The 18,654-nt window shown below is 40.1% G+C and overlaps 1 protein-coding gene and 1 non-coding gene across 2 annotated transcripts in view; both read left to right on the top strand.

Moving 5' to 3' along the window:
* Nucleotides 1–18,654, top strand: part of LOC116094353 (alcohol dehydrogenase 1-like) — a 22,913-nt gene that overhangs the window by 783 nt on the left and 3,476 nt on the right. Inside the window, exons 3-8 of the mRNA XM_031376180.1 lie at nucleotides 1,638–1,739; nucleotides 12,499–12,637; nucleotides 15,084–15,171; nucleotides 15,293–15,512; nucleotides 15,683–15,943; nucleotides 16,847–16,982. Of these exons, the coding sequence (XP_031232040.1) occupies nucleotides 1,638–1,739; nucleotides 12,499–12,637; nucleotides 15,084–15,171; nucleotides 15,293–15,512; nucleotides 15,683–15,943; nucleotides 16,847–16,982 (946 nt within the window). The remainder of the gene's footprint in view (nucleotides 1–1,637; nucleotides 1,740–12,498; nucleotides 12,638–15,083; nucleotides 15,172–15,292; nucleotides 15,513–15,682; nucleotides 15,944–16,846; nucleotides 16,983–18,654) is intronic.
* On the top strand, nucleotides 515–672 carry LOC116094645. The gene has a single exon (XR_004120255.1). It is a non-coding gene; the product is annotated as a U1 spliceosomal RNA (small nuclear RNA).

The following is an 18,654-nucleotide window of genomic DNA, read 5'->3' on the forward strand; positions in this document are numbered from 1 at the left end:
TATATATATATATATATACATATATGCGTATATGTGTGTGTTATATTATACATATTCTACATATAACATATATATTATATATATGCACTTCACTATTTAAGGCTGTGTTTCGAATATGCTTTACACAAATGATGAACTCCTATAATTTGCAAGTCAGTTTTAGAGCATTACTATGAAAATCACAATAAAATAAGAACTGTTCTTAATTAAAGAAACAATGTAGATATGTATAGCAGAGGATGGCCTTGTCAGTCATCAATGGGAGGAGAGGCCCTTGGTCCTGTGAAGGTTCTATGCCCCAGTGTAGGGGAATGTCAGGGCCAGGAAACAGGAGAGGGTGGGTTGGTGAGCGAGAGGAAGGGGGAGGGACAGGTTTTTTGGGTTTTTTGTTTTCTTTTTTTTTTTCAGAGGGGAAACCAGGAAAGGAGATATCATTTGAAATGTAAATACAAAAAATATCTAGTAAAAATAAAATAACAAACAAACAAACAAACAAACAAAAGAAACAATGTAGAAACTTGCCCCAAAGGGGAGATACTATGGTCACCAAGGTGTTTTTCCTGGGGTGCAGCTCCTCCACTGCACTCCACAAAAGCTGACCCTTACAGTTTTCCTAAATTCAGAAAATTGCATAACTTATAGCAGTGGGGGGCTGCATTCTCAATTCCCCCTTATTTTTGTGTTGAAAAACTAAAGAAACAAACAACTTACTCAATCCTGAGAAGTTAAGAAATAAAATATAATGCTTATTTATATCTTCAAAATATCTACTACAAAGGAAAATCAATACAGAAAACTGAGCTGTCTGGAGATTTACAGGCTAAACTGAATACATGCAAAAGGGCAGAGGAAGTGAGTTATAATGGCAAATCAAATGATCTAGGTCGTATTTCACTAGGACAGACTTTGGTTAGAAAAATAAAATGCATAATGACTCTTGTTTTACTTCCAAGGTGATGCTCGTGTTCTCTAACAATGTTCTTTGCATGACAGATTATAATCTTTTCTAAGTAATTAAGATTAGAAACTACAATGCAGAGATTTAATTCAGAGAACAGAATGAATTGGATTTCAGGAACCAACATTAATACACTGTGACATTGTAAATAAAAAGAAGTCAACTAAGAATTCCAATCAGCTCTCTGGAGCTAAAGGAATGTGTAATGCCCCTGTATGTGTGCACATTTAAATATACATACACCTATTTGTATAGATGTGAACTCATCTCTCACTATAACATTTTATTTCAATTTTTATGTAAACCAGACAGACATAAAATATACTTGTCACTGGTCAGTGGTGGTGCACTCCTTTAATCCCAGCACTTCGGAGGCAGAGGCAGGCAGAATTCTGAGTTCGAGGCCAGCCTGGTCTACAGAGTGAGTTCCAGGACAGCCAGGGCTAAACAGAGAAATCCTGTCTTGAAAAAATCAATGTGTGTGTGTGTGTGTGTGTGTGTGTGTGTGTGTGTGTGTGTGTGTGATTGTCTCCAATGAGTAAGTAGGTTATTTCACCTCAAACAGACATAAGCAAGATGTTTGGTTGCACAGTGGATGTGAATTGAATGCCACATCTTACCTGTTTGTCACTCATTAGCAGTAAGACCAGCTCATGACTTCATTTCTGTATGCATATAGGTCATCACATGCCGGGCAGCTGTCGCTTGGACCACAAATGCCCCACTATCCATTGAGGAAGTTGAAGTTGATCCACCAAAGGCTGGTGAGGTTCGAGTTAAGGTAAATACAAATGATGGTCTGTTGAATAGATGTGGATTTTGTATATGTGTATTTGCAATGATTTTATAATTTAGGAAATAAACAGTAGTCTATACTAAAGTTAAAACTTCCTATGATTCATAACAGATTGATATTAGTATATAGTAATAGTCAAGTGGGTTGCTGCATTTTGTTAAAATGTCACAAACTTAAGATATATAAATACCAAGTGGTGACAACACCCAGAGGAAGCTCCACCCCCAGGCGCTCTAACACACCCAGGGTCAGAGGTGAGGAGGACACAACATCTGTCCCAATACCAGGAGTAACTAGGACCAGTGGGACCATGCACACAGAAACTCTGCCAGCCCAGTGGCTCAGGTTCCTTCCAGTCCCATAACACCCAGAGGAAGCTCCACTCCCAGGTGCTCTAACAAGCCCAGGGTCACAGGATCCCAGAATCAAAGGATCACAGAGACAGCTTGACTCTGAGGAGTTCTAACACAATCAGGATCACAGGAAGGACAGGCTCCAGTCAGATTTAGCAAGGGCAGGTAGCAGTACAGATAACCAGATGATATGGGGCAAGCGTAAGAATATAAACAACACAAACCAAAGTTACTTGGCATCATCAGATCCCAATACTCCCACCATAGCAAGTCCTGGACACAACATCACACTGGAAATGCAAGATTCAGATCTAAAATCACTTCTTATGACGATGATACAGGACTTTATGAAAGACATAAATAGCACCCTCAAATAAATACAGGAGAGCACAGGTAAAGAGCTAGAAGCTCTTAAAGAGGAAACACAAAAATCCCTTAAAAACTACAGGAAAACACAATCTACAGGTGAAGGAAATGAGCAAAACCACCCAGAATCTAAAAATAGAAACAATAAAGAAATCAGAAAGAGAGACAGCCCCAGAGGTAGAAAACCTAGGAAAGAAATCAGGAGTTGTAGATGCAAACATCACCAACAGAATACAAGAGATAGAAGAGAGAATCTCAGGGGTAGAAGACATCATAGAAAACATTGACACAACAGTCAAAGAAAATGATAAAAGCAAAAAGCTCCTAACCCAAAACATCCAGGAAATTCAGTATGTAATGAGAAGACCAAACCTAAGGATAATAGGTATAGAAGAGAGTGAAGACTCCCAAAGTAATGGGCCAGTAAATATCTTCAACAAAATTATACAAGAAAACTTCCCTAACTTAAAGAAAGAGATACCCATGAACATACAAGAAGCCTATAGAACTCCAAATAGACTGGACCAGAAAAGAAATTCCTCCCGTCACATAATAATCAAAACACCAAATGCACTAAACAAAGAAATAATTTTAAAAGCAGTAAGGGGAAAAGGTCAAGTAACATATAAAGGCAGGCCTATCAGAATTACACCAGACTTCTCACCAGAAACTATGAAAGAAGATCCCAGGCAGATGTCATACAGACCCTACAAGAACACAAATGCCAGCTCAGGCTACTATACCCAGCAAAACTCTCAATTACCTTAGATGGAGAAAACAAGATATTCCATGACAAAACAAAATTTACACAATATCTTTCCGCAAATCCAGCCCTACAAAGGATAATAGATGGAAAACAACAACATAAGGAGCAAAACTACACCCTAGAAGAAGCAAGAAAGTAATCTTTCAACAAATCCACACAAACTTAATTCCACCTCTTACAACAAAAACAACTTGAAGTAACAATTACTTTTTCTTAATATCTTAATATGAAAATTAATATTACCAACATATCCTAATCAATTGAAATCCAAAAATATGAGGAATTAGAAATTTACTGACTGTCATCCAATGGTCTCTCTAATTTGGTAATCAGAGAAATAGGTCCAATATTGTACAATCCATATGTACTTTCAGCTTATTTGTTCGTGACAATGTCTTGCTGTGTACAACATAATGGTCTTGAGATCTTGCTTCTCCTATCTCAGCCTCTCTATTAGTAGTATTGTTTATTTCATGTTTTTACACTATACTATGGTTTCCAGAACAGCTTACATATTTTAAAAGTATTTTATACCCAAAAGAAATGTAGACAATAAAATTGGGAGGGAGTTTGTAAGAGAACAACAAAGAGTAAGACTGAATGCTTTGCTTGACGTTTGTAACTCTTGTATCAAGTTACCACAGTAAGAGCCAAGATTTTAAGCTCTACTAAATTCAAAACAAACAAAAGCACTTTATATATTTATGTTCATTTAAGAAAATATTACTAGTGATGTATTATTTTGAAATATACAGTTAATACATTTGGAGTTATTTAAAATTTAAATTGAGAAAAACACTTGTATTTTCAGTATTGCCGTAGACAAGCATCAGCATAAGACTGTTAAATTGATTGTTGTTTTAAATCAAACAACTTTTATAATATTCATTCTTATTGTTATAATATTTTATAAATTTTGAAGAATATGACAAAAAAGATATTGTAGGTATTGAAGGGGTGTCTCTGGGAGGAGTTGGGGTTCAAAAGGAAAACAAGAATGTGATTTAATTCTATTTATTTAAAATATGTTTTTAAATGTTAAAAAATTCAGATAAATTGAAATCATGTAACTTTTTTCATTATAATGCAATAAAACTTAAAAAAAAATACCAAGTGGTCAGTAATGTTTTAAAAATACTATTGCTTTTTAGACTTAAAAGTAAAACTGGGGAGTTGGTTCTGTGGGTACGTACTTCTTATGCAGGCAGGAGGGATACGTTTGTAGCCAGGAGTTGAAGACAGGAGAATTCCCAGAACTACCTGGCCATCCAAGGTATCCAAAGTGATGAGCTTCTGTTTCAGTGGGAGACCTTGTCTCAAATAAAAAAAATAGAGAAACAAATGACCTTGTCTCAAATTAAAAAATAGAGAAACAAATGAGGAAAGATATTTGGACTTCCGCTTCTGGCTTGTGCGTGTGTATGCACACACAAGTGCACACACATGCACACATACACACACTATAAACACATACACACACAGGAAGTTCTCTTCTCTCTCTCTCTCTCTCTCTCTCTCTCACACACACACACACACACACACACACACACACACCAGGAAATTCTTTCACACACACAAAAGAGAGAACTTCGTGTATATATACACACACAGGAAAGCTCTTGAATGCATGCATACACATACACATAAAGTAAGATTTGTGGAAGTCAATACAATTATTGGTTCTGAAACCTCCTTCTTCCATAGTTACTGAGCTATACTAATATAAAGCTATTTGGTAATTATGGAGCTAGTCTGATATATAGCCATTCAGTAGCTATAGAGCTAGGCTGACATATAGCCATTTGATAGCTGTAGGTGTCCTCCAAAACTTGTGCTGAAGTGTAGTTGCCAATACAATGTTTCTACAACAATGCCTCTGAGAAGTGAGGGTGTAGATCATAGGGTCGTTGCCCTCATGAATGGATTTAAGCTGTGACTGTAGGAAGAGATTACTTACAGCCCCTAATAAAGCGTGACTCTGCACCCACCCAACTCCGTATCACACAGATTCACCCGCAGTTTATTTACCTTGTTGTAGCAGCAGGCCCTTGTTGGATGAGAGACACCATGCTCTCAGATTCACCAGATTCCAGTTGTGAGCCCAAGAAAATGATAGTGTGAGACTGACACCATCTGTGGTACTCCATTGATATCATTAGAAAATAGCCTTCCCCAGTGGGAGTAACTAAGGGGCCTGGGCTTACTCTCCCACACTGGTCCACCGAGGGACTCTCCACTCCAGGTACGGCAGATAGATGATACCAGGGATGAGTCAGCCACTATTCTCTCCCATTTTCATTAGTTGGAAAACGTTTGTAGTAGTCAGGGCTGTCTGAGGACTGAGTTTGCTCCAGCAGCCATCACAGAATACTATTGTCCACGTACTTTAAACAAGCTTTGTTTTCTCATAGTCCCAGAGTCTAGAAGTCTCCGAGATGAGAATACCAGCATGACTGAGTTCTGGTGAAAGCTCTCATCCCGGCTTAGATAGATGTTCATCTTCTTGCTGTGCTTTTATGGGGCCGGGGGAGGGCTCCGGGTCTCTTCTTCATAAAGATAGCAACCTCACCATGAAGCTCTGAATTTGGGACTTCATCTGAGGTTGGCTAGCTCTATAGGTTTCCACCTCCAAATGCTATTATATTAAGGGCGGCTGGGGTCATCTTATATAAAAGGTACACAATCCGGTTAATAGAAAGAGCCTATGCTCCCGTTCCCCTGCCATGAGGTAAAGATGTCACTTTAGGCAGGTATGTGCCTTTACCACGACTCTTCTACACTACATAGATGCTCTAGCCATGGGAAGAGGCAGGTTAGAGGTCTCGGCATTCCACAGCTCTGTTAATGGAGCTAGCTTTGTTTGGAAAAGAGTGTGGGAGGACTCATATCCTGAGAAGTAATGAAAAAAAAAAACTGGGTCTGTTTTCTGTTACTATAATACAGCTGTGTATTTGAAGGTTGTTTAATTCACAAGTTCAAGAGTGTGTTTGTCGCTCATTTGTGACTAGTTTTCAGTAAGGAGCTCATGCTCTCTTACAAGGAGGCGGTGAAGAGGAGGATTCAACTCTCTTAGTAACTAGTCTTGCTAGGCCTAATTTATTCTTTTTTTTAAATTTTTATGATGAGAAAAGTTACGTGATTTCAATTTATCTGAAATTGTTAACATTTAAAAACATATTTTAAGTAAATAGAATTAAATCACATTCTTGTTTCCCTTTTGTACCCCAACTCCTCTCAGAGACCCCCCTTCAATACCTACAATATCTTTTTTGTCATATTCCTTAAAATTTATAAAATATTATAACAATAAAAATGAGTATTATAAAAGTTGTTTGATATAAAACAACAATCAATTTAACAGTCCTATGTAGATGCTTGTCTACAGCAATACTGCAAATACATACATTTTCTCAATATAAATTTTAAATAACTCCATATTAACTGTACACTTCAAAATAATACATCACTACTAGTATTTTCTTAAATGAATATGAGTATATAAAGTCTTTTTGTTTGTTTTGTATTTAGTAGAGTTTAAAATATTGGCTCTTACTGTGGTATGAGCCCAAAATAAGAACAATTTTTAGACATTGGATTTCATTGTAATAAAGCTGTACTTCAATGACCCTCACCTCACATCACCAAAGGATTTTACCTCCATCGTAGCTTAGCTGGGAGTTGACAGTTCTGCTGCACCGAGGAATGAATTGTAGGCATGATTTTTGGATACAGACATCCTGCTATGGTTAAAGCTATTTGACTTGAGTGAGTGACTTTATTCTCAGCTCACAGAGAACAGGTTACATTCATTTAAGAAATGGTGTGTGTATTAAGATGGTCTATCCATAAAGTCATTCACCAACTGTTTCAATGAACAATGGTTCTGCTTGGAAGGTGGCACAGACATTAGGTGAGGGTAAGAATTTGGTTCATTAGCTGTGATAATTTGGAAAAGCATTCATCTCAGAGAAAGAGTAACTTATAAAGTCCTCTTCTTCAAACGACCTAATTTATTCTTAAGAGATTTATCCAGTCTCTTTTTTTAAAGATGTGTTTCATTTTTAAAGTGTGTGTGTGTGTGTGTGTGTGCGTGCACGCACGCACAAATGTGTATGTATGTCTTCTGTCTGTCTGTGTCTGTGTCAGTGTATCTATACGTATACTTGTATGTTCTTAAAAGGATATCTGATGCACTGAAACTAGAATTACAGACAGTTGTGAGCTTCCTAACATGGGTGCTAAGAATGAAATGCAGGTTCTCTGTGGGAGCAGAAAGCATTCTTAACTGATGAGCCATCTTAACAAGCCTCTCCATCTAACCAACCTCTTGAGAAAGACATTGAGCCATTCATGAGGGTATTACACTAGACGCAATCCTTCAAAAGCATGGCTAGCTGTCAATACTTGTTACATAGGGGACCAAGAGTCGAGACCGTGAACCTCTTGAGGGGCAAACCACACCAAACTCATACCAGAGACCTTGGTGAGCAGCGACTCAGAGAGGCCTGGAAACTCCAGGAGCCTCAGAGCAGCAAGCTCAACACAGAGAACCAAGCCAAGAAACAATAGTCCCGGCTAAGATCACTTGAATCTCAAGAAATCTAAAGCTGTGAACCAGACCAAGCTGATTTCCCTGAAAACCAACCAGAGTGGGCATTTGAGAACAGCAAACAAATAAACAAAAATATCCAGAGAAATGGGAGTGTAGGTCAGCCACTTGGACCAAAGGCCTGAATAAACAGACCAAGAAAACAGATAAATATCTCCCATCCCCCAGAGTCCAGAGGAATAAAGGAAATAAACACCAGTGTGAGCAATCAGATTGCCAACAGAGAATAGCAATTTTACAAAGAATTTGGAAAGCTCCAAGGATCAATTTCTGCTAGCCAGGAAAAAAATAAAATTAAAATAAAGAGAATGTCTAGATAAAACTTGGTGCTGTCAACATGGTCCAAGTGAAATATACAATGTGAAACTGATCTGACTTACCTCCAAACCCATCCAGCTGTGGAATCTCTCTGCCCTGGAGGAAAACTAAGTGACCTTTTGAAATTGGAACAGCTAGAGAAAAGAAACAATGACATGAAGAAAAGGCAAGAAAGTTGTATGCTGTACAAGAGTCTTTGAACACACCTTCAAAGGCCTTTCCATTTCCCTTGCAGTTACTTTGTATCATGAACAGCAGGCAGGATGAGGAGCTTGTACAAACAGCCTTGGGTTGTGACTGTTTGCTGTGGGAGGCAGGGAGAGTATTGCAATATCACCCAGGCTTCCTTCAACTGTGTGAGGTCACGTGTTAAAACAGACTCTAAAGTTCCCGTTGTCTGCTTTACCACAGCCGATAGAATGTTTAACTGTTTGTAGCAAAGCACTAGACAGAATTCAGTCATTTTGCCATATTAAGGTAGTCTGGGCAAAACCATGAAGACTAGAGAAAGTTAAGTGCTGTGTTCTTTGGGTACAATAAAATCACGAATGTGGAAATATGTAGCCCATCATTAGAGAGTGTACTCTGCCTCTAGTCTTGAATATGTACCATATTTTTCTCTGAAAAACTCAATAATTTTATAGGTATTTTTAAAGCATGCACACTGTATGTTTTGGTCATATTCCCTCCACTCTTACCTTAACTCCTCATGGATTCACTGCCCACCTCCCCACCATCTCCTCTATATCACATCCTTTTCTTTTAACACCTCACTATATGCTGCTCATATAGGCATGGTGTAGAGCCATCCACTGGGGCACAGTTGGCCTCCCAAGGATCATACCCCTAAAGAAAACTGTCTCACTTAGCAGCACTAAGTGGCTCACTTAGCAGCCATCAATGGCTCCTCAGCTAGGCATGAGGGCTTGTGAAACCCTGCTTCCTGGAATGTTAAATGGCTTGACTTTGTGCACATAGCCATGTTATGCCCAGGTCAAGGGATTCCCAGAACTCTAAGAACTGCTGACCTGATGTAGTGAAACAAAAGAGCTTTTTTATTTGAGTCAGATTCAGATCGCAAACCTTCCCATTGCATAGGATAGGAGTGCGATCCTGCATCTGTGGGCTTGGTGTTTTTTTATACAGACATAAACAGGGATTCTCGGACTTCGGGATGACAGGGGGAGGTGACAAGGGAAGTTATCCTTCAAAATGATATTGTTGGTTCAGGCAGAGGGGTAGAATCTCGCAACTTGGAGGGGGGACTCTTCTGACCTGGGAAGTAACTTTATGATGCTATCAGAAACTAGTGTGTTTTTACAAACTGGTCACAGCTGTCTGGGAACGCTTAACTGCCCTTTTCTCTTGGCTCAATCGTGGGGCACTTATCTTCAAGGTTTGGTCTTCGCTTCTCCCAAGGACAGGCACCACCTGCACTGGGAAGTGCTGACCATCTATCAGGGAGTGTGCCAGCCTCAGGGACACAGGGCTGAAGGATATTGCCCTTTGTCTATTCTCAAGTTGGCCTCTGTTGCTCCTTGGGGTGGGAGTGGGGGTAGGAGGTGGGGGTGGGGGTTGGGGTTCGTTAGGGAGTGCCACCATGAAAACACAGATAGCTATATTTCGGTGCCAGACTGGGCCTTCTCTGAAAAGCCAGGGAGGGTAGGGGGAGCTCCACACAAGCAGTGAGACAGCAAGGGGGAGAAGGACGCTCTGTGAGCTGTGAGAAAGCCTAGAGGTAGGCTGTGCCTGTGCCCTTTCAGCCACAGCTGCTGTGAGTACAGTAGTCCTGAGGTACTCCCCGGTCTTCCTCAACCTCTGGGTTCTCACCATCTTTCCAACCCCTCTTCCAAAATATTGCCCCAGCCTCGGGGAGCTGTGTGACATTGATTTATGGAGGGGCGTGCTACACACACTATTTGCACCTTGACCAATTGTGAGTTTCTTCATTAACTGTCATCTACAGCAGAAAGAAGCATGAGAGTTCACTAACCTATGAGTCAATATGTATGCCTTTTGAGGACAGTTTGATATGATGTCTAACTAGCAATAAAACAATAGTAACAGGTTTACCTCTGGACCCAAGAGCTCCCAGTCATGGGTTTCTGGCCAGATTTACAGTACCAGGCACATTTTTTCTTCCTGCAGAGTGGGCCTTAAATGCAATAGAAAGTGGTTGGCCGGCTCCATAGCATGCCACTACTACACTCGTGGGCACATCCTACCAGTCTGGTCATTACCGTAGCTTGCACAGTTCTGAGGTAAAACTATTGGTGGCTTTTCTCTCCCAGTAGCTCACATAGAACCTTCCAGTGCTGTGAAAGTGAGCCAGCAAGGAGAAAGCATCCCAGTCAGGACCAGCTTCATTTCTCCATGTCTCTGGTGTTTTCAGTAACAAGGATCTTACCAACAAGTTCCTGGTGAACAACTAAGAGCCATCTCAACAGCTTATATTGCTTGAGGGGTCCCCAAGACACCCATGACCAACAACTCGAGGGGGACGTCCCAGACCTGGCCCTGGACTTTTTACTTGGCAACCTCTGGCTTCTGGGAGGACACACACACACACACACACACACACACACACACACACACACACTTTTAGAAAGCTTATAAAATTGTATGTTTCCATATGGCTTTTTAGAATAACCTTAGAGTTAATTATCTTTACCCCACCCACTACTCCACCCTACCTTCGCATCTCCCTCTATACTTAAACACCCCTCTCATTATCCCCCTTTCATTTCTGCCTGTGATCTACTATTCCTTCTCCCATTAAAGTGTGTCTTCCCTCTCCCCCTAGTGACTATTTTGATTTTCCTGGTCTATTAGTTAGGATTTCTACGCTGCGATAAAACACCAGGATCAAAAACCATTTGGGAAGGGATGGCTTTATTGCACTCTCAGATCACACTGCATCACTGAGGGAAATTGGGGAAGGAATTAAAGGCAGGAACTGAAAGCAGAGGCCACAGAGGAGAGCTACTTATTCACTTGCCCACTAATGGCTTCCTCATCCTGCTTTCTTATACAACTCAGGACTACCAGCCCAGGATTGCACTGCCCACAGTAAATGGAACCCTACCACCTCAGTTATTAATTAAGACTGCCATGGACCACCCTAGTCAGGCGTGGGGGTCCCTGGAATAAGGGTCCTCGAAGGTAGGCGGGAAGGGTTCGGCAATGACAAAAAGACACAGGCACAGAGGCAGTTTGAATCTGAGTGTATTTTGCAGCTCTCAAGTGCGGGTTTTTATACATTAAAAAAAATATTACAACTCTAAGACGATGTGTACAGTGAAACAATCACAAATACTATCATCATCATTTGGCACAGTAAAGCAAAAAAAAAAAAACAAGCAAACATTACAACTCTGAAAAGATGTATTCAGTGAATCACAAACAGAACAGGTGACATCATAATTAATAGAAATCATCCAAGTATTACAACTCTGAAAGATATATTCAGTGGGGCAGTTATCCAAGGCTAGTGGCATATTTCCAAGAACAGGTTGGTAAATCTTTATGGTCAATTATTGTTTAACATCTAATACCTGATTTTTTACAAATCTTCAACGCATAAATTTAAACTATTTTAATTCTTATATTTTTGGTTGTGAGCCTAGCCTTTAACGGCTGAGCCATCTCTCCAGCCCTTAATTCTTTTTATTTAAGGTTTTCTTTACCATATACCAAAGCCCACCTCCGATGACACATGTGTAGCCATATGAAATTCTATTGTTGGGAAAGTTTTTTATCTATCATAATACTATTATATAATTTTATAAATAATTTATAAAGTAAAGCATTGGTTTCCCTAGAGATAAGGTCAGGTTAGTGACTCCATCTCAAGGCATGGTTTCTTACCCATTATTCTCATTTGGCCTAGGCTACCAGGAACATGTACATAAGAAAAGGAATAAGAGAAAACAAAACAGATAAACTGCCATGAGAACTATGGCTCAATAATTTGCTCTGGCCAAGAGTTCTACAACCCATTCCAGGAGACCTCCTTCTTTTGAAGTCTGCCACCTCGGTCTATGGAACCTGTCACACAGATCCTACTGGGGTTGGTGTGGCATAAGTCAATACCCCCACAGACTTGAATACAAACCCATCTGCATTTTTTTAATTAATATGCTCTCTTCCCAGTTATATCTAGGTTGCATCCAGCTGATAAAAAACAACTCATACATCTGACTCTACAAGTTTCCAAGTTAAACATACAAAACTAAAGATGTGATGCCAGGATCCAAATATTAGTGAGAACACGATGAATTTGTTTTTCTGACACCAGACATTTTATATCCAATTATTTTTTTCATCTTTTAGATTATATCCTCTGGGATCTGTGGCACTGATAATCATATCCTAGAAAGGAAAATGAAAACGCCATTTCCTGTCATCATGGGCCATGAGGGAGCTGGGATTGTGGAGAGTATTGGACAAGGTGTAGCCACTGTAAAGCCAGGTGGGTAATTAGGCATGATACTGATGGCATCTAGGGGTGCAGGAATGGCTTCGGCTTCTCTGCCAATTACAACATTGATAGGCAGGAGAATGGTGCTCCCAGAAATCATGGGGAGTCTCAGCAGAGCCATCATGTGATAACTGAGAAATCAGGGTCCCTCTTGATGGTTTTAGTTTTATTAACAGAAAGAATTCAAGAGCATTCACAAGCAAGCTTGGGGACAAAGAATGGACTCAAATGGAAGTGTGAAGACAGTTTGTTGGAGCCTAAAAGGCAAACCACAGGTCAGGCAAGTTGGAAGGGAGAGAAGGAGTGGAGAAGAGAAGGAACAAAAGTCATGTTGCTTCTGCTGAGGCAGTATGGAGGTCAGCCTCCTGGTCACAAGTCAAGGAGGAGCGATTTAGAATAAAGAGCAGGGAAACCTAACACATTAAAGTATCGAGTGTAAGAGCATATATAGGCTAGGGAAGGCCAGCATCTGGGAGAAAAAGAAGAAATAACCAGGTCTCCCTAGGCTGGCCTCAGACAGGTGAGTGGACCCCAAGTCTCAGGATGGGTTAGCTGGTAGGGGATGGCTTTATGTTTCACATTACTTTGGATGAACCTTTGGGTGCTCTGTGAATCTGCCCTTATAGGATCAGACAAGGGCCTGTCTCTATATAGAGGCAAGTTCCGTTCTTCACAATGTAGCACCAATCCCTTTCCTAATTCCTCCTCTGATTCTCCCCCCCACCCCCCGAAGTAAAATAAAAATCTCAGAACTCAAACCAGGTGTGGTGGTACACACCTTTTATCCCAGCTCTTGGGAGGCAGAAGCAGGCAGATCTCTAAGTGTTAGAGGCCAGCCTGGTCTACACAGTGAGTACCAAGACAGCCAGGGCTAAAAACCAAAAAAAATTTTAAAAAAGTTTTAAAGCTCATCATATACAGACAAAACCATCAAACTGCATCCAAACATTAGATATAGTACAAGATATAGGCAACCTGAGATTCAGAATCCCATTCTGAAGATGGAGTTCAGTGGTGTGACACTTGCCTACCATGCCCTAAATTAAACTAATAATTATAGCATATACAATGTATTACAATATTGGTAAACAGATTTTGTGTGATTACAGAGCTTTTTTCTACACACACACACACACACACACACACACACACACCACATGCCCTAATCTTTTTAATTGTGCAAACAGAGAAGCATCATTTGTGAGAGTTTCTTCTAGAATTTATACTTACCTTCCCCATGCTACAGACCTTCATGTTTCAAGCACTTGATAATATTCTAACAAGAATAATTTTCATAACAATTATATAATAATGTAATAATTATTGTTGTCATAGTTTTTTGTTTTCCTTTATGTTCAGTGTGAGCATGCTATGTCAGAGATATGGGTGAACGTATTCTTATCTTTCCACAATGTCAGAATGAACAGAATAACAATATGTTCACATGACACAGCAGTTTTCTTGGCAGCGATTTGTTAGATATTGCTGACTGCCTTGGTATCAAGCACTGGCTGAGGCAAACAGGAGTTGTTGATTCCCATCCTGATTACTAATCTTAACTCTCTGATCACGTGTTACACATCACCCAGTAAATACATTTGTTTATGTGTTGAGAGTATGGACTCCAGAATGAATATATTATGTAGGTGGCAGAGGCAAGGAATTTCTCGGGACCTAAGAGGCAAAGCTGGACAACTGAAGGAAATGCAGATAAATGGAGGCTTTGGGAGCGGTGAGGTCTATCAGATGGTGCTCTTCTTCCGTTCACTTAGGAGTAGTCACCACCCTCCATTCTCAAAATGGAGTCAAAAGCTACTTGTAAAGTCAAGTCTCTGGGGTAATCAATCTGAAAACCCAGTTTTATGGAGGAACTCAAGGCAGGACACAAACAGATCTCAATCATGTCTAAGAACACAGATGCTCTGAAAAAGATCAATTACCTTGTTTGACTAGTTTAGTTACTTAATGGCAGAATAGGATTAAGGGCACAGGCTGCCTTTCCTCAAATTTTAGCATGATACAACACCTCATAATGAAAAATGATTTCAATTTAGCTCATGTATAACTCATTCTTCCAATAAATATCAGATTCACTAAGGTCTAGTTCTACTTTTCTCCTGGAACATTGAGCCAAATCGACAAGTCTTATACACCATAAATGCTAAGGTCACTCTTACTTGAAGTTATCTCTTACCTTTGAACCTCAATGTCATAAGATGTAAATACTCAAATTCTTTTTTATCTTGCAAATCTATTTATATTAAAATTGGTTATTTTAATCCTGTGGTAAATGATAACTGACTTCAAGTATAATGCTACATGCAACTCTTCTTATGACAAATTGATGACATCTGCTAAGAACAGTTCCCAGTAGGATCAACTGTACAGCAGGTCTGCCATAACTTTCCCCATAACTTTTTTTATTCTTTTCCTTCAGGAGATAAAGTCTTAATGTTCCCTCTTCCAGAATGTCGAAAGTGCATCTACTGCCTACATCCTAAGGGCAACTTCTGTGAGAAAGAAAAGTCAGTTTCAATTTCTTTGACTTCTCATCTCATTTGCTTTTCCTCTTACAGGGTTTGACTCAACCCTGATAATGTCTTTTTATTTCTTTTTTGTTGTTGTTGCTCTGTGTCTGGGGAGCAGTATTCTCTCTCCAACTGGATTAATGTTGGATGGAACCAGCAGATTTACCTGCAGAGGGAAGAAAATCTACCATCTTATGGGGACCAGCACGTTCACAGAATATACCGTGGTAGAGGAGATTGCAATAGCAAAAATTGATGCTGCCGCTCCTATGGATACAGTCTGTATTATAAGCTGTGAGGTGTCGACAGGCTTTGGAGCTGTGTTTAACACAGCTCAGGTGAGTGTTTGTTCTTACCCGTGACTGTCTACGTAGTAAATGAGGAGACACATAGCTGGAAGGCTCCTTTATCATGGACAAAACCACAGGGCTTTTTCCCTCTCTTTATTTCCGACTAATATAAAATCACTGCTGAAAATCTAACAACGGTTTATCCTTTAAAAATATAGGTCACCCCTGGATCTTCCTGTGTGGTTTTTGGACTTGGAGGAATTGGCTCTGCCATTGTCATGGCCTGCAGAGCCTCTGGTGCGTCTAGAATCATCGGGGTTGACATCGATGAGCAGAAGTTTCCTCGGGCAAGAGCCTTGGGAGTCACTGACTGTCTCAACCCTACCAAGCTCAAGAAACCTGTCCAGGAGGTAGTGGAGGAAATGACGGGTGTTGGTGTTGATTTTGCCTTTGAGGCCATCGGACTCATTGAAACCATGGTACGTGTCTTGGGTACAATGGGGCACAACCCAGTAACACACTTCAGAAAGAATGGAATTTCCTGAAATTCGTTTTATTTGGGAGGATTGTTGCAAACTGAGCCAAGAGCCTCCAGTGTAGCAAACACAATTCTACACCTCTGCAGTCCTAATGTAGGGCTATAAATTTTTACCTAGCATTTTTGAGCACATTGATAGGCCTTGCATTGTTCTAAGCAATTAGCTTATTCTATCCCAGTTTTAGATCACCCTTTTAGATAATTAATAACACTATCTTCCTTTTAGAGTTTGAAGATATTAATCATAGTGAGTTTAAACAGCTCACTCAAGATATCATAGTTAACATACTCTATGCTGATTGATCGTAGAATGTCTCCCATATTCCCCCTGAATGTATACCATTAGCATTGTTATCAACTTGTGGGACACAAACTGCGTACCCAGTCATGCCTGGCCAGCCATCCTCAATAAACCAATTAAAAAGGCCAAATTAAAAGTAGAAAACAGAAAAGGGAGACTTATTCAATGTGGCCACATTGAGAAGAGGGACAAAAAGACCCCCAAATCCATCTTCTAGGTCCTGAAGTGAGAGCAAGGTATGATCTCAGCTACCCTGGGCCAAGCCTTGTCTGGGCTTCAGTCTCGTCCTGTAAGGAAATCTAACAAGCTGTTAGATCTGTGTGAAATATTTCTCCAGGAAACAAGCTCCCCCTCTGGTTGGTGCTCTTTTCTTCCCTTAGCATGAGACTCATGAGAAAACACCCATTTCCTTGAGGTTATTTGTTGCAATAGTCTGCTTGTCTGATGAAGAGGTGTAAGGGCCTCTTTAGAACATCTTCACTTCTAGCAGGGCAGTTACAAGTAACATGTACATGATATTAACCAGTCTGTTTCTGTATTTAGGTTGCGGCTTTGAAGTCATGCAATAGAAGCTACGGAGTGTGTGTGATTATGGGAGTAGCTCCCTCTGGTTCCCAGCTCTCTTTTGACCCAATGGTGCTTCTCCCTGGGAGAACCCTAAAATCTTCTGTTTTGGGAGGTAGGTCTTTCAATTTCCTCTCTCTTTCCAGAACCCTAAGTCCCCCTGCATGCTCTTTGGAAGGAAATAAGGAAGGAAGATAGAAAGAAGAAGAAGGCAAGGCAGTGTATCAGAATGATAAGGTGAGGCAGGCATGGAGTCTCATGCCTGCAATCCAGCACTCAGGATGCAGATGCAGGAAGTCTGCCACAAAGCCAAGGCCTGCCTCAACTGCACAGTGAGGTCCCTGCAGTCAGATATACACAGAAAGACACCTATTCCAACTTCCAAAAAAAGCTTAAGTCTATCTTCCCAAAAGTACTGTGTCCTCCCTTGAAGCAAACAGAGTACTAGTCTAACACTGATAAGATATAGAAGGTTCCCATTGGGACCCTGACTTTCTGTACTGGGTAAAAAGTCGTGGATGGTATATGGACCACTCCCCCATAGGGAAGAATATATCATTGACTTGGTCTCTGCATTCTCACCTTGATACTCAGACTTCTTTTCTATTTTAAAACAAAACAGATCATTCCAATGTGGGTCATAATTCATTCTCTCTTCTCTAAATACCTCCAGATTCTATTCCATCACTGGTCATACCCCATATGCTTCCAAGACTAACATGTCTCGGGGAACCTGTGCAGTATTAAATGTTCTGAGGCCATGTTGTCTAATGCAATGACTTCTGGTCACAGGTGGCTATTGACCACTCAGAATATGGCTAGTGGGACCAGAAGGATGATGAGTCAGTTGTGATTAATTTTACTTTATTTAAATTCAGAGAACTATAGTGGATATCATAGCACATGCTTTACTGCAAGTGCTAGGAAGACAGAAGGAAGTGTATTTCTATGAGTTCAAGGCTACCCTAATCTGCCTGAAACTTAGTCACTACACAGATTAGGGTAGCCAGGGCAACATACTGAGACCTTGCCTAAAAAGTAAGTAAATAAATGCAAGCAACCAAGTATGGCTAGCATTGCCTTATTATTAGATAGCACAGTTCATATTATCTTATGCCCTGGCCTTTAACCAGAATGCTCAAGCAAGACTGATGATTGATGACTGGTCATTGGTGATTAATGATTGATGATTGATGATTGTTAATTTAAGGTCTGGAATAGAAAAACTTGGCTTTTGACTGTCAGAGTTCTCAATGGGCATGATCATCATTCAAATTCTTAATCCGAGTCCTGGATGAGCAGTAGCTTTTCTTATATCATAGAGTGAGAACTAAATGAAAAATATACACATTAAAGCATTTAACACATAAGCAAAAAAAAAAAAAAGCCATCAGTTAAGGTATTGGTTATGGTAGCCCACAACCCAGGAAAACATGAGGCCCAAGACTGCCAAAGATAGACAAAGTGGTTTGGATTTGCTTTAGTGGCAATGTGTGTTTGTTTGTTTGTTGGCTTGAATATCTGGGACCCTATCCATTACTCCTTGACAAGCTGTTGTGTAAATTGAATATGAAGTTGGCTTACTGCCCAGTTGATCACATAACAGAGAGAATGTTTCCACTGACCAGTCTTCACTATAAAAATTTAATCTTTCAGACACTCAGAACATGTCTAACTGTGTAAAACTCCCCAAACTAACCCATGTAAAGAGTAACTGAGTTCTGAGAATGGCCAGGCTTTTCTTTACACCTAACTATCTACCTTTGTCCATTTTCTGTGGAAGTAAA

The sequence above is a fragment of the Mastomys coucha genome, unplaced genomic scaffold (genome assembly GCF_008632895.1).
Source record: "Mastomys coucha isolate ucsf_1 unplaced genomic scaffold, UCSF_Mcou_1 pScaffold16, whole genome shotgun sequence".
Lineage (NCBI taxonomy): Eukaryota > Metazoa > Chordata > Mammalia > Rodentia > Muridae > Mastomys > Mastomys coucha.